General features: G+C 39.0%; 1 gene segment (V, D, J or C); it reads right to left on the bottom strand.

Moving 5' to 3' along the window:
• Positions 1–23,594: 23,594 nt before the first annotated feature.
• On the bottom strand, positions 23,595–24,491 carry LOC133067381 (T cell receptor alpha variable 13-1-like). The segment is given in 2 exon segments: positions 23,595–24,194; positions 24,363–24,491. Coding segments are annotated over 2 exon segments (441 nt in total).
• Between the last annotated feature and the right edge of the window lie 829 nt (positions 24,492–25,320).

Below are 25,320 nucleotides of genomic sequence, written 5' to 3'. Positions count from 1 at the left end.
AATATTTTCAGTTGCTCATCTTGGGGCCAAAGCAGGAAAGTCTTATCACCTTTTGCTAAGGAGTTTAGGCTGAGGTTGCAGAGATTGACTCCTGTCACAGAAATCCCCTTTTATTCTCTACTAATTTTGACAGTCCAGATCTGTTCATGAAAGCCAGATTAGATACCTTAGTTTTGTCATTAGGTTATCAAGCCTTTGAACTTATATTCATCCCATTAACTCAACTGGGACCATAAACAAGCCGTACCGAACTGTTATATATCCTATATGCCCATCTCTAAAGGAAATACATAGCAGGTGATCTCCTACACCTCCATAAGACAGCTAACCATAAGATCACCACTGATTCCACCCCCAACCCTACACCTGTGCTACCACAGCCCTAACCACTTCCTGTCTATAATAAATCTTTGTTTGTGTATGAATATAACAGGAAAGCCATGCCTAGGGATATGACTCAACACCATGGCAAACAACAAAGACCCACTGCCTATCACAGCCTATTTCCTGATACATTAGCCAAAACTTATCTTCCCCTGATAGCTCAGTTGGTAAAGAATCCACCTGCAATGCAGGAGACCCCAGTTAGATTCCTGGGTTGGGAAGATCCACTATAGAAGGGATAGACTACCCACTCCAGTATTCTTGGGCTTCCCCTGTGGCTCAGCTGGTAAAGAACCTGCCTGCGATGTGGGAGACCTGGATTCAATCCCTGGGTTGGGAAGATCCCCTGGAGAAGAGAAAGGTTACCCACTCCAGTATTCTGGTCTGGAGAAATCCATGGACAGTATAGTCCATGGGGTCGCAAAGAGTCAGACATGACTGAGTGACTTTCACTTCACTGTTTACTTCACATCTTCCTGTCACAGTAATGACAGCCTCAGAGAAATTGTTTGAAGCATCTTTAGATCTTGCAGTGGAATCTCCATTAAGTTTAATGCAACTACATACAGTAGGAATTGTTCTCTAACTTAAAAACACCCAACTCTTTTCTAACAACTGGTTGACTAAATATGAAGTATCATTAATGTCTCTTCATATTATTTAAGTCTTTTAAACTTCTCAATTAAAGGATCTCATGATTGTATTCTGTTACTCAAAGTACATCCATACCTGGAACAATTCTTTGGACAGTCTCACATCAAACTCTGAATTTATATTTTTTTAAATTTTTGAAATGAGTTCAGTATGGGTGGGGGGGGAGGGGGGGTTCTTCCCTTGTAGCTCAGCTGGTAAAGAATCTGCCTGCAATGCGGGAGACCACAGTTCAATTCCTGGGTTAGGAAGATGCCCTGGAGAAGGGATAGGCTACCCACTCCAGTATTCATGGGCTTCCCTGGTAGTTCAGTCAATAAAGAATCTGCCTACAATGCGGGAAACCTGAGTTTGATCCCTAGGTTGGAAAGATCCCCTTTAGGAGGGCATAACAACCCTCTTCAATATTCTTGCCTGGAGAATCCCCGTGGACAGAGTAGCCTGGGCGGGCTACGGTCTGTGGGGTCGAGAGGAGTCGGACACAGCTGAGTGACTAAGCACAGCACAGCGCAGGAATCGGGCGGTTTGTCTTCACAAAAGGGGAGCACGGGGCGTTCTGGGGAGCAGCGGAGCTGTTCTGTGATGGCTACATGATCTCCACAGTGGATTAAAATTCAAAATAAACAGAAATATAAGTAAAAAATAGTCCATTTTCCTATGTAATTACTTAGGAATTAAGATTTCAAATACTGAATTCAAAATAGCAAAATAGGAATCTTCTACCATCTTTTCACCCCGCCAAAAACGCCAGTTTTCACAGTCATATTCCAACGGAGCTTTGAGAAGTCCAGAAATCCAGCAGAGAAGTTCCGGCATACCGTCTGACGTCAGACACACTGCAGAGAGTTAGGGGAACAATTTCCCATTACCTTCATCACCCCTCCCCTCACAGCACACAGCTGGGCTCCAGGAGAAACATTTTGACCTCCGATTTCTCCCCAGAGGAAAGTGAGAGCCTGTGAGTGAGCATCTGCTCTCCAGCTTTGGGAGAACCTACAGAGAAGACTCGCCCCTTTCTCTCCTCACCCAGAACACTTAGGTGTGCTGCTCAGCTGGGGAGTGGGGAGACCCTGGGAACGGCAGCCAGGTCTCCAGGAGAGCAGTAAAGTGGACAAGTTTCCTACTGCCAGGGCACTGGCTCCCTCAGGACTGCCCACCAGTCGCCGGGGATGCCTTGCCTGCCAATCATCAAAAGTGGCACAGGGGTACCAGCCGTCACACAACGTCTGACTCAAACACCACCCCACCCTGTCACTGCTGCCAGGGCGCAAAGAGCAGCCAGAGTGAGGCTCTGCAGATGCCTCGTGAGCATGGGCAGTGGCGGCCCCACCCTGCTGGCCTGGAGGAAACAAGACAGATGTGAGCAGCCAGCCTCCCCCTAAGAAAAGGAAGAAACATGGGGGCTATCAACACCCAGAGTGGCCTCCTAGCATCAAGAGAAGGCCATCAAGTTTGCAGTAAATTGTCCACAGACAGGAGAAAGCAAATACACCATTTGATTTGCAATCATTTGAACATGACATTTTCAAATCACTTTCTATCTTACTTTTCCTCAAATACACAAAAAGTATATTCTGTTACTGGACACTAAAGGAAAACACACACCACATTTTCTCAATAAGAAATTGGTCAATGCACATAAAAGGGACGTCAAACAATGTAAATTTGTAATTTATTAATATTTCTCATAGAGATATTCCAAAGCTGATGTTTGGGAACAAGACAGTGAAATGAGGAATGCTCAGTTCAGTATTTAATATTAAGTGGAAAAAGATACTAATTAAGATAGGAATTTATAAAAAGAGTAAACTGAATATTAGCAACATTGTGTGATCATAGAATTTTCAATATCATATTAATTATATAAAGCATTTTCTTATATTTGGCATATAATTTGTATAATCAGAAAAATATGCTGTTTTCAAAGCACAATATTTTAAAAACCCATTCATAATAAGGCTTGTGATATGGATAACAGGGGGAGTATTTGTAGAAGAGGAGTCAGAATGGCAAAATGTAAAGTCGGTCTTACAATTTCAAAATAAATCAGTAAATTACTAACTCTCTTCAAGAATTCAGTAAGCAACAGGTATCCAACAACATGTTCTAACCCTTTCTAGCTACCCTTGAGCCTAATATTCTTATCCAATGCTTTTTATGGCTTCCCTGATAGCTCAGTAGGTAAAGAATCCACCTGCAATGCTGGAGTCCCCGGTTCGATTCCTGGGTGGGGAAGATCCCCTGGAGAAGGAATAGACTACCCACTCCAGTATTCTTGGGCTTCCCCTGTGGTTCAGCAGGTAAAGAATCTGCCTGCAATTGGGAGACCTGAGTTCGATTCCTGTGTGGGGAAGATCCCCTGGAGAAGGGAAAGGCTACTCATTCCAGTATTCTGGCCTGGACAATTCCATGGACTATATCCATGCCGTAGCAAAGAGTTGGACACGACTGAGTGACTTCCACTTTCTTTCACATGCTTTTTATGACTGGCACAGCAGTTTCCACCTGCAGACAAACAATATAACATTTGCCATATTTGAAGGTTGCACCGAAGGAAGGGGGCTGCCCCAGTCACAGGTTTGAGTACAGACAGAAGATGCCTGGGAAGCACTGTGTGCTTGCTGCACAGAAGTAGACAGCTGAGTCTCCAGCTTCAGTGGTTGAGATGTGCAGGGAGAGATGTTTGGCCGTAGTATTTAATAAAACAGTCAGTCTCTGGTCTTCCTCTTTGTCCTTATTTGAACGAATAGCTATAAGGAGCTGGGGACCTTTCCCAGGTTCCTGCTTATACCAAGGGAAATACTCTGAGTTACCATCTGTATAAGTGCAAGTGATAACAGAGCTGTTTCCCTCCTGGACACTCAGGGTAGAAGGACTCTGTTCCACCTTGTTTCCCAGGCTGACACCTATGGAGAAAGCAGAAGTCAGAGAAAGGAGAAGGACTGCTAGATTATTGAGCTCTAGAGTTTACTTTTCTTTTTCCTACAATAACTAGAAGAAACCTGAATAAAGTCAGTCTCAGTGTCTAATGAATATCTACCAATACACCGTATTTCCCTTAAACCCTCAACTCACAGTCCAGCTGCAGCCACAAGAATGTGATTAAAGCTCCAATGGGTGTCTTCATTGTTTTTCCCATTTAGGATCAATTGTGGACTGGCAGTCTCCAGCCAGGAGAGCTGCTTCTGTTACCAAGTGATCCCTTCTTTTCTCTAGTGGTTTCTTTCACTGTCTACCCAGCCGATAAGAAAAAGGCTCTGCTTCGGCCACAAGCCTACCTATCCATTCAGAATCCACTCAAAGGAATCCTCCTCATGTTCTGATCAGCAGAGGTGCACCACCCTCTGGTGGTCACATCTCCAGCTACTGAACTCTGGTTAAATGTCCTTCTCATACCTGTGCCTATGAGGGACTCTGATGCATAAAAACAGCAAAGACCAAGCAAATTATGTTTTAGATTGAAAATTTAAATGCACAGTAAGAATGTAGAGATCAAGATTTACACCTCTGCACACAACTGAGTCATTTTTAATAAGTTAGAAGGAGGTAGATGCTTTATCCAATGATGGGCCTGATATTAGTTTTGAAATTAGAAAAGCACCAAGATTCACTCTTAAACATAAAAATATAAAACTTTCCTTTTCAGCCTGTATACCATGCTCTTATGTCTATTATGGGGAGAAAAATCTTTCTAAAAGGAACATGTAAGCCAAAGAAGAGTATAAGAGAAAAAAAGATCATTTGATATCCCAAATGCCTATTATCTTAGATTGTGTTCCTCTAAGCTGGTCTTGCCTGTTGACTGTGACTACAGTTAACAATACTGTACTTTTCATTTGAGAGTGGCTAGGAGTGCAGACCTTAAATATACTCACCATAATAACAACAAGACAAAAACCCTGGTAATTATGTGCAATGAAACATGTGTTCACTAACCTTATCAGTGTTGTCACTTCAAAATATATACATATATCAAATCATTATATTAGACACCTTAAACTCACACATATCTTAAAAGCAGTGAATGACTCAGAGCCTTAGTAGGATGAGTATGAGTCAGTTCTACTGGCATGCTTCTGCTGCCTTGGCCATCACTGGCTCAGAGTCTATATTTGATTATTTTTCTTCCAAACTCCACTAGAATGTTCTTTCCCCAAGACACTGACATTAACATTTCCCCAATAAAAGGTTCCTTCCCCCAAGACATTTCCCCTTAACTTCTGTGAGTTTCCAGAATTATCTTCCTCTGCCAAAACCACTTTAATTACTTGGAATTTTCTGGTTACCTCTGTGAGAATAAACCTAAGAAAGCCTCAATACTGCCTGTGTCTTCTAGAGAAATAGTGCAAATAGAAGATTGACCCTAAAGAACCTGTTATAAGAAACGGTCCCTGGGCAACCAAGGCTACTTCATTTCCAGAGGTAGAAGCCCCTCTCCTGTGATTTGGGTTCTCTGGCCCTGTGGATTACAAAGAATTAATTTAACCTCTGTTCCATATCTCATATTTTTAAAAATTTACACAACTATGGTGAAGAATATCTAATCAACATATAAATATGTGTATTTATTAAAATGTGCTGGTTTTATGTGTATTAAACTTCTTGCATTGCAGGCAGATTATTTATCATCTGAGCCACCAGGGAAGCCCAGGTAATACACAAAGTTTGGAACAATTTTTTATGTGATGTTCTTAATTCATCAAAGACTAACTTCCACTTTTCTTCTGGATTTAGAAAGCAATTATTGCTTGTCGTAAATTCTCTGGTGGCTCAAACAGTAAAGAATCTGCCTGCAATGCAGCAGACCCAGGTTTGATCCCTGGGTCAGGAAGATCTCCTGGAGAAGTGAATGGCAACCACTCCAGTATTCTTGCCTGGAAAAATCCCATGGACAGAGGAGCCTGACAGGCTACAGTCCATGGGGTCGCAAAGAGTCAGACATGACTGAGCAACTAACACTACTATAAAGAATTGTGGAGAGCATTGGTGTTCTTCACTTATAAGTAATCTCACTCAGGCCTCCTATTTTAGCACCCGCCACAAACCTTCAACCCACACATACACAGGCACTCGCGAGAGCAGCACCATCTTTCTCAACTATTCAAAGGTCCTTCGTTTTTAAACTCTTTCACAGCTCACATTGTGACACCTCTTGTACTGAACCTAGGTTTCTTCTTCGTCTAGTCTGTAACACAAGCTTTAATTCTGCCTTAAACTTCTCACCTTCTGACATTTTGTTAACATCACTATGTGCTGTGATCTCCTTATTTATTCTTTTTGTGTTTTCAGGTTTACACCTTTCTGATTTCTTTACTATCTTAGAAATAAATGTGTATTATTAATCTACTATGTTTATACAAATTTCAGAGAAAACATTTTATTGCACAACATTTTGTATTGTTTAAAGTATACTTTGACATGGATTTTATTTATAGAACTTTAAAAATAAAATTTGCATTTAAACCAATTTAATAAAAAATTAACTAGATTTAAATCAACAATGCATAGCTAATATATACTAAATTTAAACCAACAGTGCATAACAAAAATATATTAATGTTATGACTATAGCTCATCCACAAAGCCTACAAATATAGCCTTTGAAAAAAGTAGAAGAAAATTTTTATGAAGGTGGAAGAATGAAGGCAAGAAAAACATTTTAGAAGCAGCAGGCATTTCAAGGGCAATAATATTTTTAGTCATTCTTATCATAATAGCCACTGCAGAACCAGAAAACATATATTGTTCACATCTGTGCTTAAAACTTCTTCCTAAGCAGCAAAAGTACTCCTAGTTTGCCAATAAACTGATGTTAATTAAATAGGATTGCACCAATATTTGCAAAGACCAGCAGTATATTTGCAGTGCAATACAGAGATTGATTGCTCTATTATTCTTTTCAATACACCATCTTCTCTTACTTCCTTATCTCTCACAGTTTCAAGATTATGACAAAATACTCAATATTTTGCAGTAACCTATAAGGGAGAATCTGGAAAGAACCCATACACCACGTGTGTCACACACTACACTCGTGCACATGACGGTGACTCTGCTGTGCACCTGACACTGACACAACGCTGTGTGTCAGCTCTACTTCAATCTAAAAATAAAAGTTTTTACAAAGTCATGGTTTTTGGAGGCTGTAGCTCTCCTATTACTTCTCCTGCATGCTCTGTCAGGAAGATACTATGCAAATGACACCTTCTCTGGTACACTCTGGCTCTCTAAAAGTGTATTGTATACTAAAAGTATGATAAAACTCAGTAAAGCAAAACCCATCAAGTTGGCCTGGAACAACTTGCGGGGCATGGATTTTGACTGCAAGTCTGAGTAAGGGACTATTGCATTGTTTATGTGGTTTAATCTTGAAATTACTTTGGTCTTTGATAAGGAACCATTGGTGTCAGACAGTTTTTAGCTTCACTAATAAGAGGTTGGGTAAAGGGAACATGTCCCAGTGATGCAGTGGTAAAGAATCCGCCTGCAAAGCAGCAGACCCAGGTTCGATCCCTGGGTCGGGAAGATGCCCTGGAGGAGGGTATGGCAACCCGCTCCAGGATTCTTGCCTGAAGAATTCCATGGACAGAGGAGCCTGGCGGGCTACAGTCCATGGAGTCCCAAAGAGTCGGACATGACTGAAGTGACTCAGCACTCACACAGGGGAGTGTTTACTTCTTGTTCTTATGCTCTAGACGTTGGCATGATGTTTGTATCAACCAAAGACTGAGCGACAAACCACCATAAACTCTGCTGGGACCAGAGGGGGTCAGAGACACTCAGCATCCAGGCCCCGCGGCTGCTCAGAGTTTGTGCTCAGCTCCCCCTGCAGTTTCCGTCACTGTGTCCCTCAGAGCACAGTAGTACACAGCCGAGTCTGACTCTTGGACTGAGGCTTTCTCCAAGTGGAAGGAGGTGGTTTCTGTATTGTATGTGGCTTCAAAACCTTTGTGGCTTCCCTTTTCGTTGGCCTTCGTGGCTTTCAGGAGGAGCTGTGGACCTTCTCCGGGATACTGGACATACCAGAAAAGAGTAGGGTACCCGGACGTTGAATAAGTGCAGTTTATAGTCACAAAAGTCCCTTCTGAAAGAGTCACTTGGCCATCCATCTGGGTCACGGAGTTTCCATGGGTTTGTCCTGGGCAAATTATAAATAAAAATTTTGTGTCACCTTGGGCATTTTTTTCTGGGATAAAATTATGGTTAGAGATTATGGTAATAGATGGAAGAATCCGTGTTTTAAGAGGCATTTTACTTACCAAGCATTAGGAGTATCACAGTCACTAAGCCCGGAGAAGAGCTCATCTCTGGAGTGTCACCCGAATAAAGAGGTGACACCTGACACTTCTTTTGAGAGGAAGAAAGCTTAAAATCACAGTGAAGTGACAAGTTGCAGCCTGCTTTTCACACAGGAAATGCGTGGGTGTCAGGAAGCTGCACCCCTTTGTGGACAGAGAGAGGAATGGGATGCTTGTGACCTCGTCTCCAGAACTTGTTCCCATCCCCAGCTTTATTTTTGAGCTATATACCAGTCTTCAGATGGCACTTGGAAATCTGACCAAGTTGCTCTAACCTCTTAGGTCTATTTTGTTGTTAGGTCTCTACCTGACAGAAGTCCTTTAACAGAACATCCCTAGGGTATGTCTGTAACTGAAAAGATACCAATTTCCTTGAGCATGTTAAAACAGTCCTTTACATCCTCATGTATTCAGTGTGAGCTAGCCATAATTCATCAAATACCAAAAAAGTGTTTGGTGTTGAACTTAGAAGAAGTAATAAAAAATCAAGTCATTACTGAGTGATTCTTTTTTTCAACACTGTACCCTAATATGTAGAGCAGTAAACTGAGATTATTACATCACAAAATATCTGTCCAATTAAACAAAAATGATGAATAAACAATCTTTGAGGAATCACTATTTTTTGAAATGCACTGTTTCCTTGGTTGGTTGATTTAGTCGCTAAGTCTTGTCCAACTCTTGCAACCCCATGAACTGTAGCCTGCAAGGCTCCTCTGCCCATGGGACTCTCCAGGCAAGAATACTGCAGTGGTTTGCTATTTCCTTCTCCAGGGGATCTTCCTGACCCAGGAATCAAACCCGGATCTCCTGCTTTACAGGCTGATTCTTTACCAACTGAGCTATGAGGGACCAGTCCTAAATTATATCAGTTGTAAGGAATTCTATCTTTTAGTAAAAGCTTTTAAGGATAAAAAGTCACATATCTTACTGTCATATATTCCTTAATATAAAAATCATTTGAAAATGAAAATATGAATCCTAGTCAGAAAGAAACACCATAATTGAATTTATGAAATTCTACTTGATGTTCTGATATGAATATCTTATTCTCTCACAGTTTCAAGCTGGCCAAGTATTAGTCATTTAGTCGTATCTGATTCTTTGTGAACCCACTGACTGTAGCCCACCAGGCGCCTCTGTCCATGGAATTGTCCAGGCAAGAATACTAGAGTGGGTTGTCATTCCCTTCTGCAGGGGAACTTCCCAACCTGGGGATCGAACCTGTGTCTCCCTCATTGCAGGCAGATTCTTTACTGTCTGAGCAACAAATATTAATCTTACTAAATCCTACTAATAATACACTCAGCATATATCTAATCTCAAGTACACTTTTTATTACTTAATGTAATAAGTAATAAGCAAAATGTTATACCAACATTTTGATGCCAAACTTTAACCAAATAATTTTCCTCCACCATGTCTGGAACCCTAAAGATGTGAATTTCTGTCAAAAGCCTGGAGCTTGGGTTAGGACTGTTCTTTCCCGGCTTTTCAAGTCATTAAAGACTTATAAATTCATATTTATACAGCAGTTGATGATAGAATCAATATGTGCATGATTTAAAATTACAGATTCCGAACGCCCCACAAATTTCATGAATCGTTTTTTCCCGAATTGAGACTTGTGAATTTGTAATTTTGAAAGCTCCTTAAGAGGTTTTGTTGAAAACAGCCCAACAAAATTTCATTTGTGATCATTGTCTAGACAAAGGTAGTTGCCAAGGTTCAGGGAGAAAGCTCTGGGCTCAGAATGGAAAAATGTTTCCATGACTATACTGTGCTGTCGCTTCAGTTGTGTCAGACTCTTTGCGACCCTTTAGACTGTAGCCCACCAGGCTTCTCTGTCTATGGGATCCTCCAAGCAAGAATACTGGAGGGCATTGCCATATCCTTCTCCAGAGGATCTTCCTGACCCAGGGATTGAACCCACGTCTCTCATGTCTTCTGCACTGGCAGGTTAGTTCTTTACCACTAGCGCCACCTGGGAAGTCCATGACTCTACAAGTTGTGTTAAATGATCCTTCTCTGTGAATTACCAGCAGCAAAATGAAGTCTTCTTTAGCTTACTTTTTTTTTTTAATGTTCAGTTTATTTTAAACAAATTAAAGGAAACCAAAAATCCTGAGGGCTATCAGGATAAAGTTCTGGAGAAGGAAACAGTCAGTAAAGCCCCTGTAATCATTAGTCCCTAGACACATAGATGGGAGCTTAGCTGTTTCTTTCAGAGAGTTGACTCTCCACAGTTTCAGATCAGGGAGTTCCATGAGTCCAAAGTCAACATGTGCCTGGTATCCCAGATTCCGATTAAGTAGGAAAAGCAGACTCAGATACTGGTTGGCCTCACATATTTCTTCCTTTCTCCTTTGCCTTCCAAATCACATTGTCAGAACCTGCCTCAAAATTATGCTAGAAAGGAATTCAGGAAAAGCAGCTAATAACTTTTATTCTGCTATGAAGGGGGAAAACAATACAGGTTTAATGACGCTGAGTTGAAAAAATAAGTATAGAATGAACGGATACAGAAAGTTATTATCCACACTTTAAAAAAATATATATTTTAAGGCCAGTAAGAATGTAGAGGACAAATATTTGCATTTGAGTCATGGGACTGCCATCTATGGGGTCTCACAGAGTCGGACACGACTGAAGTGACTTAGCAGCAGCAGCAGCAGCAGCAGCAGAAGTCTTGCACAACAATGAAGGAAGATATTTCTTAAAATTTGGATTTTAATGCCATTATTAAAGCATAATTTTCATAAAAATATACTGCACTTATTTAAAGTAAGCTTTCATAAGATTAGACAAATATGTATGTACATATATATGCATAATTGTGAAACCATCATCACAATCAAGATAATGAACTGTGCATCACCACCAAAAGTTTCCTCACATCTCTTTGTGGTCCTCTCAACCCTCTCCCCACCTCCTACTCCCATTTTCATGCAAAACTTGTTATTAATTAGTTTACATATTTTATAACATGATATAAATTGGATAATATATACTTTTTGTCTAGCTTCCTTCATTCAGCATAATTATTTTAAGATTCTTTCATGGTTATAAGTATCAGTGGCTTATTCTTCTGTGTTGCTGAATAGTATTTCATTATATGGATCCAAAACAATTTTATCTATTCACCTGTTGATGTACATTTAGGTTAGTCCCAGTTTAGGGCTGTTACACATAACGTTGCTATGAATATGTGTGAATAAGTTTTTTTTTTTTCTTTTTCAGCTTTTCCATGTGTTTCCAAATATCATTTTATTTTTATTTTATTTTTTTTTTATTAGTTGGAGGCCAATCACTTCACAACATTTCAGTGGGTTTTGTCATACATTGATATGAATCAGCCATGGCTTTACATGTATTCCCCATCCCGATCCCCGCTCCCACCTCCCTCTCCACCCGATTCCTCTGGGTCTTCCCAGTGCACCAGGCCCGAGCACTTGTCTCATGCATCCCACCCGGGCTGGTGATCTGTTTCACCATAGATAGTATACATGTTGTTCTTTTGAAATATCCCACCCTCACATTCTCCCACAGAGTTCAAAAGTCTGTTCTGTACATCTGTGTCTCTTTCTGTTTTGCATATAGGGTTATCATTACCACCATAGACATGCTTTCATTTCTCTTGGGTAAATATCTGGGGTGAAATAGCTGGATCATATGGGAGGTGTATATTTGACTAACTTTCTTATTTTTTCTGGTAGATTTCTTTCATAGATCCCAGTGGATTTTATACTCAGACAATTATACTATCTGTGACTAAAGGTAGGTTCACTTTTCCTTTCAAAACTCTTTGTCTTTTGTTTCTTCCTCTTGCCTTATTGCACTGACTAGATCCCCTGGTACAATATTAAATACAAGTGGTAAAAGCCAAAATTCTTCCCTTTTTCTTGCCTTTATTCATGAAATCCAGTCCTTCCTATACAATTACTTTATTTAAACCATGGTTTGACCTCTATAGAATCATCATAGTTGTGAGACTTCCAGAAGATTATGAGAGGTTTATGGATAGAAAGGAGAATAATTTTCAGATGCACTCCAGAAATCCAAAGCATCTATACGTATCATAAATTTGAACCACAGTTACTACCCCAGCACCTTCTAGAGTAAAACTTGGAGCCTCTCACAATAGAAGGCAAATACACAAACAGTAAGTGGAAGCCAAGACTTCAATATAAATATGGTTGAGAAAAACTAATCATTTTTTTCTTATACACTGCAGAAATAACCTAAATGCAACAAGGAGATTAAAGAAAAGGAATAAATGCTATATTTATAATTTCAATCAAATTAGAGAGGAATTCAAATATTTGTAAGAGCTACCAAAATCAGATAAGCTTGCACAAATACATATGTTCTTAACAGCCATAGTTAATGAATCATGTCAGGTCGAAAGGAAATCTTTCCAGATCAAACCCAACAATACTTCCAAGTATTAGAATAATCCCTTTCAAAATGTCAGATTATGGTTTGATTATTGATTTTATTATTTTCCTTTGATCAGTCAATTTCTGATTTAATTCCTTAACTTTGATTTCTTTCATTTTATTGTTCATACTAATTTCTTGAGTTACATACTATAGTTATTTAATCTAAATAACATTTTTGTACCTGGAAGAAAATTAAAAATAAATATAAAAAGGAAAGTTAAATTGATTATGTATAGAGACATGAGCATGTAGGAATATAGAGAGGGAAATTTGTTTGAAGATAAGGTAAAAGCTAAAATATAAAGAAAAATATTACAAGTCCTTTACAAACTGAGAAAAATTGCATAGTAGTCACCTTAGAAAGTAAATATGAGTACAATGGACTCACACCAAACAGACCTAAATCAGAAATAGTATAAAATCAGTGTGGTCTATGAAAAGAGACAACATTCTGAGAGGACCTTCATAATTGAAAACCTTGCCTATAACATAATTGAAGGAAAACAGAATATGTCAACCCAAATCATGCCTCTTTGAGGATCATAAAAGACTATTATCAACAACTATATGCAAATAAAATGACAATTTGGAAGAAATTGACAAATTCTTAGAAAAGTACAACTTTCCAAAATTGAACCAGGAATAAATAGAAAATCTTAACAGACCCATCACAAGCACAGAAATTGAAACTGTAATCAGAAATCTTCCAGCAAACAAAAGCCCAGGACCAGATGGCTTCACAGCTGAATTCTATCAAAAATTTAGAGAACTAACACCTATCCTACTCAAACTCTTCCAGAAAATTGCAGAAGGCAAACTTCCAAACCCATTCTATGAGGCCACCATCACCCTAATTCCAAAACCAGACAAAGATGCCACAAAAAAAGAAAACTACAGGTCAATATCACTGATGAACATAGATGCAAAAATCCTTAACAAAATTCTAGCAAATAGAATACAGCAAATATTAAAAAGATCATACATCATGACCAAGTGGGCTTTATCCCAGGGATGCAAGGGTTCTTTAATATCCACAAATCAATCAGTGTAATACACCACATTAACAAATTGAAAAATAAAAACCATATGATTATCTCAAAAGATGCAGAGAAAGCCTTTGACAAAATTCAACATCCATTTATGATTAAAAAAACCCTCCAGAAAGCAGGCATAGAAGGAACATACCTCAACATAATAAAAGCTATATATGACAAACCCTCAGCAAACTTATCTTCAATGGTGCAAAACTGAAAGCATTTTTCCTAAAGTCAGGAACAAGACAAGGGTGCCCACTCTCACCACTACAATTCAACATAGTTTTGGAAGTTTTGGCCAAAGCAATCAGAGCAGAAAAAGAAATAAAAGGAATCCAGATTGGAAAAGAAGAAGTAAAACTCTCATTGTTTACAGATGACATGATCCTCTACATAGAAAACCCTAAAGACTCCAAGAGAAAATTGCTAGAGCTAATCAATGAATATAGTAAAATTTCAGGATATAAAACTAACACACAGAAATCCCTTGCATTCCTATACACTAACAAGGAAAAAACAGAAAGAGAAATTAAGGAAACAATACCTTTCACCATTGCAACAAAAAGAATAAAATACTTAGGAATATAACTACCTAAAGAAACAAAAGACCTATACATAGAAAACTATAAAACACTGATGAAAGATCAAAGAGGACACAAACAGATGGAGAAATATACCGTGTTCATGGATCAGAAGAATCAATTTTGTGAAAATGAGTATACTGCCCAAAGCAAGCTATAGATTCAATGCACTACCTGTCAAGCTACCAACGGTATTCTTCACAGAACTAGAACAGATAATTTCACAATTTGTATGGAAATACAAAAAACCTCGAATAGCCAAAGTAATCTTGAGAAAGAAGAATGGAACTGGAGGAATCAACCTGCCTGACTTCAGGTTCTACTACAAAGCCACAGTCATCAAGACAGTATGGTACTGGCACAAAGACAGAAATATAGATCAATGGAACAAAATAGAAAGCACAGAGATAAATCCACACACCTATGAACACCTTATCTTTGACAAAGGAGGCAAGAATATACAATGGAAAAAAGACAATCTCTTTAACAAGTGGTACTGGGAAAACTGGTCAACCACTCATAAAAGAATGAAACTAGAACACTTTCTAACACCATACACAAAAATAAACTTAAAATAGATTGAAGACCTAAATGTAAGACCAGAAACTATAAAACTCCTAGAGGAGAACATAGGCAAAACACTCTCCAACATAAATCACAGCAGGATCCTCTATGACCCACCTCCTAGAATATTGGAAATAATAGCAAAAATAAACAAACCCATTTGTTTATTAAATTAAACAAATTTAATTAAAATGAAAATTAAAAGCTTCTGCACCACAAAGGAAACTGTAAGCAAAGTGAAAAGACAGCCTTCAGAATGGGAGAAAATAATAGCAAATGAAGCAATGGACAAAGAATTAATCTCAAAAATACACAAGCAACTCCTGCAGCTCAATTCCAGAAAAATAAATGACCCAATCAAAAAATGGGCCAAAGAACTAAACGACATTTCTCCAAAGAAGACATACATATGGCTAACAAACACATGAAAAGATGCTCAACATCACTCACTATCAGAGAAATGCAAATCAAAACCACAATGAGGTACCATTTCACGCCAGTCAGAATGGCTGCTATCCAAAAGTCTACAAGCAATAAATGCTGGAGAGGGTGTGGAGCAAAGGGAACCCTCTTACACTGTTGGTGGGAATGCAAACTAGTACAGCCACTATGGAGAACAGTGTGGAGATTCCTTAAAAAACTGGAAATAGAACTGCCATATGACCCAGCAATCCCACTGCTGGGCATACACACTGAGGAAACCAGGATTGAAAGAGACACGTGCACCCCAATGTTCATCTCAGCACTGTTTATAATAGCCAGGCCATGGAAGTGACCTAGATGTCCATCAGCAGATGAATGGATAAGAAAGCTGTGGTATATATACACAATGGAATATTACTCAGCCATTAAAAAGAATATATTTGAATCTGTTCTAATGAGGTGGATGAAACTGGAGCCTATTGTACAGAGTGAAGTAAGCCAGAAAGAAAAACACCAATACCATATACTAACGCATATATATGGAATTTAGAAAGATGGTAACAATAACCCTCTATGCGAGACAGCAAAAGAGACACAGATGTATTGAACAGTCTTTTGGACTCTGTGGGAGAAGGCAAGGGTGGGATGATATGCGAGAATGGCATTGAAACATGTATATTATCGTATGAGAAAAGAATCGCCAGTCCAAGTTCGATGAATGAGACAGGGTGCTCAGAGCTGGTGCACTGGGATGTCCCAGAGGGATGGGATGGGGAGGTGGGTGGGAGGGGGGTTCAGGGTGGGGAACACATGTACACCCATGGCAGATTCAAGTCAATGTACGGCAAAACCAATACAATATTGTAAAGTAAAATAAAAAAAAATTTTTAAAGGGCAAATTATGCCCATTTGACATAAAAAGTATTTTGAGTAAATGCAGGAAAGGATCCCTTTTTTTCTGCCTGAAAGCAGTAAATTAATTCTTTTTTTGAAGAGAGATTCTATAATGGCACCAAGGACTCTTTGTATTCAAGAAAGATTAGTATACACAGGGGCTAAGTGGACTATCACTAGCCCATGGTCTTGTCATTTCTTCACAGATTTATTATTTCTTCATCCAAGAAATATAAAACTATTCCTGCTCTGGGTGCTTCTTCAGATCTTCATTTTCTTGTGAAGGCTCCCATGTACATGTACAAATTTAACAAAATTTGCATGCTTTTCTCCTCTAATCTGTCTTAGGTCAGTTTAATTCTTAGGCCTAACCAGGGACACAAAGAGGGTAGAGGAGAAATTTTCTTCCTCCACACAATATATAATCCATAAATATTTATTAAAAAGCTGATCAGAAAAATCAACAATTCACACATATTTTTACTGACTTTTCATCATATGTTTCTGAACTTCCTTACCCAATTCTTCTAGCCCAATCTGGCCACCAAATGGCAAAGATTTTATGTGGCTCTTCTTTCTTTCCGATCTTTGGCTAAAAATGCTATGTGTCTACCTTCAAGACAATGAGACAGGGATCAAGGTGCTTTTGATGATAGCTCTGAACATAGTCTATGAACCTAGAGAGATATTTCCTCAGGGTGGGAGTCTTCCCTCCAACCCTACACCTGTACTGTCATCCTAGCCACTTCCTGTCTGTGCTGCCAATTCCCTGCCCTGGTACCTACACCAGGTGGAGCAGAGCCCTAGGTTTTGGTACAAGCCCCTCCTACGTGCGTCTCACTGAGGGCTCTTTCAGAGTCCTCCAGCTGTGAAGCCGAGATGACAAGTGTGATGGATTTGCTTGCTCTCTGGAAATTCAATGAGTAGCAAACTTCTGTGGCATTTTGCTTGCTGTGAGACTCCAGATGAAGGAGAAAAATCACTGCCCCACTGCTGGGCTGCTTGTACCAGAGTAGACTATAACCTGCATCACTGGTGTCATATGTGCAGTCCAGGGCCACAGCTTCCTTCTCCTGTACTAACATTGGTTGTGGGTCTTGAGTTACCTTCTGGGCAATAATGGATCCTAAAGGAAAAAAAAATAGAGTCAGAACTTTAGGAATATGTGGTATGGAATAAAGAAATCCTATTTTAGATCCTACTACCCGTTCTTCCCAGGGTACCCATAAGACTGCCTATTCTCCCAGTCCTTAGGTCACAGAGGAGTCAGAATCCCACTGGGACCATCTTTACCTAAACACAGTGAAGCCACAACCACCTTCAGAAAGCTTGAGAGAAGCATGTTTCAACTCTTCCACTAAATGGAAAATATCTTATTCTTCTTCAATGTCAAGGGTGGGCAAGGTGAGATGAGCCTGACAGGGTTAGGGAAAAATTGCTGGGTATGTGCTGCTGCAGCTCCACAACAGGAAGCAGGGGTTTCCTAGAGTAGCAAGTTGATGTGGGCATGTCAACTTCTCTATGGACCAGGTGAGAGTCTCACTCAACCCAAACTTCCTTTTGCATTAACTATCTCTTCAGTTGATATCAATTACATCTGAAAATAAAAATGAGTTAAATCTAATATTGCAGCAAAGATTGATGACCCCACCAATGTTGTGTTCAGTCATTGCATCTGTGAAGGAAATGAGTAGGTAGCTCTTATTTTAAAATATTATGTGTAATGCATTATGGAAACAGTGTAAGATATGATAAGCATGCATCCTCACAGCCATGTATGCTATTCTTCCACCTAACGTAGAAATAAACTATTTAATAATAAGAAGGGAAAGCTGTTTGGACTAATTATTGCAACTTTTTTGTTCTTCTTGCTGTTAAGGCACTATTTCTCTTCACTGTCAATGTTCAGTTGCCTGTCTTGTGGTCAAAAGCAAAAAAATCTAATCACAATTGGCTGAAGAATTTAGGCTGAAGCTGCTCAAATTAAGGGGCTTCCTGGTGCCTCAGACAGTAAAGAAACTGCCTGCAATGCAGGAGACCCAATTTGATCCCTGGATCGTGAAGGTCCCCTGGAGGAGAGCACAGCAACCCACTCTAGTATTCTTGCCTGGAGAATTCCTTGGAACCTAGAAGCCTGACAGGCTACAGTCCATGCGGTTGCAAGGAGTTGAACATAACTAAGCAATTGGCTTCCCAGGTGGTGTTGGGGAAAAGAACCCATCTGCCACTGTAGGAGACTGGCAGGCTACAGTCCATAGGGTCACAGAGTCGGACGCGACTGAAGTGACTCAGCACACCCGCACACTCACACTGAGTCCTATCACAGAGGTCCCCTACTCTTCTCTGTTAGTTTTTACAGCCTAGCTCTACTCATTCATAAAGGCCATTTAGATACCAGAGTTTCGTCATCAGGTCATCAAATCTTTGAAATTACATTTTTCCCTTTACTTCAGTTGAAACCCTAAATGAACCACAGTAAGCTTCTATATTCTGTATGCCCGTTTCTATGGAGAACACATCATGCTGCTACTGCTAAGTCGATTCAGTCGCGTCCGACTCTGTGCAACCCCATAGACAGCAGCCCACCAGGCTCCTCTGTCCCTGGGATTCTCCAGGCAACAATACTGGAGTGGGTTGCCATTTCCTTCTCCAATGCATGAAAGTGAAAAGTGAAAGTGAAGTCGCTCAGTTGTGTTTGACGCTTCGTGATCCCATGGACTGTAGCCTACCAAGATCCTCCATCCATGGGATTTTCCAGGCAAGAGTACTGGAGTGGGTTGCCATTTCCTTCTCTAGGTGACCTCATATACCAACAAGGGACTGTGATTGCAGTATTATTGACGGTAATGAAACTTTTTCTCTGCATAAGTATGTTAAAAGTAAGGCCATGCTCTAGGAATATTATTCAACATCATGGCAAATAACAAAGACCCCTGGCCTATTATTCTACCTCTTGATACAGTATCCAAAGATTATCAGCCTTGTCTCAAAACAACAGCAACCTCAGCTAAACTGGTTGAAGTGTTATCACATCTTGCTCTAAAATCTCCATTAAATCTGATGGTACCACATGCATTACAAACAGCTCTGCTTTCTGAGTTATACACTATAACTCTCTGAAAACACCCAACATCTTCATGTCAGTTGGCTGAATAAATATGAAATAGTACTAATTTGTCCTCCCATTATTCAACGGGAATCTATTTCTCAATCAAAGGACTCTTATGATTGCACTTCTGCCATTTAAGAAGTGTCCGTGTCCACGTGCACCCCAATGTTCATCGCAGCACTGTTTATAATAGCCAGGACATGGAAGCAACCTAGATGCCCATCAGCAGATGAATGGATAAGGAAGCTGTGGTACATATACACCATGGAATATTACTCAGCCATTAAAAAGAATTCATTTGAATGAGTTCTAATGAGATGGATGAAGCTGGAGCCCATTATACAGAGTGAAGTAAGCCAGAAAGATAAAGAACATTACAGCATACTAACACATATATATGGAATTTAGAAAGATAGTAACGACAACCCTATATGCAAAACAGAAAAAGAGACACAGAAGTACAGAACAGACTTTTGAACTCTGTGGGAGAAGGTGAGGGTGGGATGTTGTGAAAGAACAGCATGTATATTATCTATGGTGAAACAGGTCACCAGCCCAGGTGGGATGCATGAGACAAGTGCTCGAGCCTGGTGCACTGGGAAGACCCAGAGGAATCGGGTGGAGAGGGAGGTGGGAGGGGGGATCGGGATGGGGAATACGTGTAAATCTATTGCTGATTCATGTCAATGTATGACAAAACCCACTGAAAAAATAAATAAATAAATAAATAAATAAATAAAAAGAAGTGTCCGTGTCCAGAACAGATCTTTCAGACATTCTTATAGAAAATTCTTCATAATAAGTATTTAATCTCAAAAATTGAAAGGGACAATATCAGGCTGTTTATGCAATAATTACTCCAGACCCCTTTATAAAACTCAATCCTTAGGGGAAGTATAATTAATTCAAGTAGCTGAACTTGTGCATCTCTCTTGGGCAAGTCAATTTACAAAAAAAAAAAAAAAAAATTATATTCAGTGTTGGTCAGTAGGTTTTGAATGCAGTTCATAGATTCCAAATACAACGGAGACAATGAGATTTCCTAAATCTCTGATTTTTCTTCGTCTTGGCGTGTGTCTTATGCACTCCAATTAAAATGAACACTAAATACATGAATTATTTGATGTCATCATGGTACTTAAAGAAATTTTGTTATAAAGACAAAGTCTCTCAGCACGAAAGATTCTGCAGGGTATGGGGAAAAAATGATCGAGCAGATTATCACATTGAACGTAACATTCTGAGTAAAGTCCTTATGTAAGAACCTCTTCTAGAACATTAAGGCAAGTCCACGGAAAGGCTCAAAAATTTCATCTTAGGTTCCGAATGCCAGACCCTGATTTTGTAAGGAATGACTAGGAATGATTGATTTGTTTGCTCCATGAGGACAAAATATATCAAAGCCAAGACAGCTGTCTGGTGAAGCTAAATGATCTCCATTGAACTCTTATTCAAATCCCAGAGATATGGCATTGGGGAAATATTGGCTGCAACATTTAAAAAAACATTGTGGGAAAACTTTTCTAGATTGGTAGATACTGGGGTCAGCTCAAGCATTTCTTAGAACCCACAAAATCCCATAAAATTTGTAAAAGTAGATTATAAACTAGAATACTATAACAAGGAAATATTTGGGTATTTCCAAAAGAAATTTAAACAATTTCACATCTCCATGGGTTATGAGTATGTACTAGTAACAGTTTTTATTCTTCACATGGCTTGAAGCAATCTTTTCATAAACCACAGCACTGACCATAATTAAAAATGAACTTGATGTGGTGTTTACTACCTGTGTCATTTCAAATTGTATCTATATAAGGAAGCAAGTTTCTCTGAGATAGTTATATAAAGTTTTGCCCTCACTCAGAAATTTTACTACTCTTATTGTCCCTCTATCTTCCAAAGAAGTGGAAAGAACAAATGGAATATTAGAACTGAAATAAATTACAGTATCAGACACCCTTGAACTACTGTGGCCTAATACATTATTAATTAGTCTTGGCCCCCATGGCCCTGCTTTCTTCACTCACAAAGTCACACGTCTCGCTACCAGCTGGCCCCTGATATGCCCAGGTAATTCACAAGGGCCCAAACCACACATATTCCAATCCTTCACCAACTGAACTAAATAAATAAACCCATTATAATCAGTCCCTTCATCACAGGCACAGGTTGATTTCCTAGCCTTTCATTTAATCAGTTTTTTCATGACAACCTGGGTGACTGAGTGCTGGCAAAATACCCACAGAAAAACTGCCATTGAACTTGTGGAAATGAATTTAATATGTTCTATTTGTTATCAGTTCAGCAGGTAAAGTACAAGAAATTGATCCTTCATTGCATGTGTACCAACTACTATAACATCATGCACCTCTCATTGACAACAATTGTAAAGTTACTTACATTAGAGATATTAAACTGAGGTACTCCAGAGAATGATCAGAAGTAGATAGTCCACAGAAGATGGGGTTGACCCATGATCCTTGAAACGAATATACAATGGCCTAAAGTGGATATCTCCATCCAAGACCACAGGAGAATTCTCTAAGATGTCTGGAACCACTGTTTGTCACACTATCCTTTGCATTCTTCTATTTTTCATCTTTTTAACGGTACTTGCCCACTTTAACACTAGTGTGTTATATATTTATAATTTCCCCTACTTTATGATTTTCTCCTACCAATAAAATAACTTACTAACATATTGGCTTCACTTGAAGCAGTAACCATCCTAATGCTATAATTTGGTTCAACAAGCCCATAGATTGTGCAACAGTGTTAAAGAATTGTTGGAGATGTTATTTAGTGTCAACTCCTGTAAACACCAAATAATAAACATAACCCAAATAGTACTGATAAAGTGAAATTTGACCAGTAAAATTTGTCTTAAAAATATTAGAAAAATTCATAATGGAGTTGGTACAGTTAGCTTTGCATGAAGGATATGTCTTAACTTGATTATGAGTTGGTCTAACACTCCAGTGAACCTGCTCATTATCAGTTGCCATAATGTTTCTTCTGTAGAAATACAAATAAAATTTCTAAAGGAATTTAAACACTTGAAATGATGAGTTATTTATGTAAAATAACTTAAAAGTTCAAAACATCTGGGTTAAAAAATAGTGAGAGCAGTGGCAGGGAAAGCGATCATACACATGCCTAGTACCATGTGCTCCACCTGACAAAGATGCAGACTGCTCAAAAGGTTTTTTATTGTATGACTTTATTCGTACGGGGCTTCCCTCACAGCTCAGTTGGTAAAGAATCCTCCTGCAGTGCAGGAGACCTTGGTTTGATTCCTGGGTCGAAAAGATCCGCTGGAGAAGGGATAGGCTACCCATTCCAGTGTTCTTGGGCTTCCCTTGTGGCTCAGTTAGTAAAGAATCTGCCTGCAATGCTGGAGACCTGGGTTCAATCCCCAGGTTGGGAAGATTCCCTGGAGAAAGGAAAGTCTACCCACTCCAGGATTCTGGCCTGGAGAGTCGGACACAACTGAGCAACTTTCACCTATTCATATAAAATTCCTGAAAAGATAAAAGTATAAAATCAAGGTTTGCATGAAATTAATTTAGGTCACGGTGTGATTACAGAATTATACCTCAAGGGAATTTGATTAAAAGACACAACTCTCCCTTCTAACTTACATGAGAGTAAACGTGAACACTAACAACATTTTGAAAAGAAGAATAGATTTGCGAGCCTATTCCTCAAATTATATTCTTGAATAAATCACTTTCTATTTTGATATCCCTCAAACATACAAAAATATATATGTTCCATCACTGGGCTCTAAAGAAAACTCAAGTCACATTTTCAACGAGAAAGTAGTCAGGATATATAGAAAGGACAGTCCAATTTTGCCAGAAATATAGAAAGAAAATTTTAAATATAGCTGCGAGAAAAATCTCTCATGAAGCCATTAAAAAGTTGTTGTTAGAGATGAAGATAATGAAACTGAAAAATGCTCATTTCAAGATATAATATTAAGTGAAAAAAATCAGAATTCTAATCATACTAGAACTTAAACAGAGAGTAAATCAAATATTAGCAATAAATCATCTGGATGCAGAAATATAAATTTTACATTTTTGTATTAGACACATTTTCTACATTTAGAATATAATTTTTACAATAAGTGAAAAATAACATACATAATTTTTGAAACACAAGCATTAAGAACCCACCCATAATAGGAATGTAGTATTATTCCCAAGCATTCATTTATAGAAAGAGGAGTCTGATAGCAAATATAAAGTCATTTTTAGAGCCTGAATTTTAAAATAAAACCTAACTCCCTTCAAGAATTCAGTAAGCAATAGTCATCCAACAGAATGTGTTTTAACACTTTCTGCATCATATGAAACCTAATCTTCTTATTCTATGTTTTTCATGTCTGATACATTAGTTTCCACTTGTAGACAAACACTGTGACAAATGCTATAACTTGAAGGTTGTGCCAAAGGAAGGCAGCTGCCCCAGTCGCAGGTTTAAGTACAGATAGCGGGTGCCTGGGAAGCACTGTGTCCTTGCTGCACAGAAGTAGACAGCTGAGTCTCCAGCTTCAGTGGTTGCGATGTGCAGGGACAGATGTTTGGCTGTCTTATTCAATAAAACAGTCAGTCTCTGGCCTTCATTTTTACCCATATTTGAACGAATGTCTATAAGGAGCTGGGGACCTTTTCCAGGTTCTTGCTTATACCAAGGGAAGTAGTTTGACATAACATCTGTATAAGTGCAGGTGATAAAACAGCTGTTTCCCTCCTGGACACTCAGGGTAGAAGGACTCTGCTCCACCTCATTTCCCAGGCTGACACCTATGGAGAAAGGAGAAGTCAGAGAAAGGAGAAGGGTTGTCAAATTATTTAGCTCTAGAGTTTACTTTTCCTTTTCTACAATAACTAGAAGAAACCTGAATAAAGCCAGTCTTGGCATCTAAAGAATATTTACTAATATACTCTATTTCCCTTAAACCCTCAACTCACAGTCCAGCTGCAGCCACAAGAATGTGATTAAAGCTCCAATGGATGTCTTCATTGTTTTTCCCATTTAGGATCAGTTGTGGATCTGCAGTCTCCAGCCAGAAAAGCTGCTTCTATTATCAAGTGTCCCCTTCTTTTCTAGCAGTCATAGTGGTTTCTCACATTGTCTACCTAGCCAATAATAAAAAGGCACTGCTTCTGCTCCAAGCCTATTCATTCAGAACCCTTTCAAATGAACCCGCCACATGTTCTGATCAGCAGAGGTGCACCACCATCTGGTGGTCACATCTCTAACTACCGAACTCTCTGGTTAAACGTTCTTCTCATACCCTGTGCTTATGAGGAACTCAGATGCATAAAAACAGCATGCAATTAAACAAATTCAGTGTATATCAGAGAGTTAATGCACAGTAAGAATGTAGACATTAAGATTTAAATCTCTGCACAGGATTGAGTCACTGTTAATAAGTTGGAAGAAGGTAAATGCTGTTGCCATTTATTCAGGTTTGAAATCAGGAAAGCACCATGATTTACTCTCTCAAACAAAGAAAATGTAAAACCTTCCTTTTCAGCCAAATCTAACATCTCCATTTGTCTGTAATGGAGAAAAAAGTCTTTGTGAAAGGAACATGAAAATCAAAGAGCAGAGAAGATCATTTGATATTTCAAAGATCTTTCAAACTCAACCTCTGCTCCTCTAAGCTGGTCTTGCCCATGACCTTGCTATTCCCAGAGAATTGACAGTACCATCAGGCAAAATGTGGAAACTTCCTTCAACAAAGATCGTGATGAGGTAAAGGACCAAATCTCAAAGATAAAGGAGTAGGAAGAAGTTCTATGAGTTAGGAAATAGTTCAACCTGTAGATTGTATTGATCTACAATGAGAAATCGGACATTCTTTAAGAAATCTATTCCTATCGCTTATGTGGATTATATTCTGCAAAGTATTGAGAGAAAGTA

The sequence above is a fragment of the Dama dama genome, chromosome 12 (assembly GCF_033118175.1).
Source record: "Dama dama isolate Ldn47 chromosome 12, ASM3311817v1, whole genome shotgun sequence".
NCBI lineage: Eukaryota > Metazoa > Chordata > Mammalia > Artiodactyla > Cervidae > Dama > Dama dama.
Note: the sequence above shows the minus strand (reverse complement) of the source record. Positions and strands in the feature narration are given on the sequence as shown.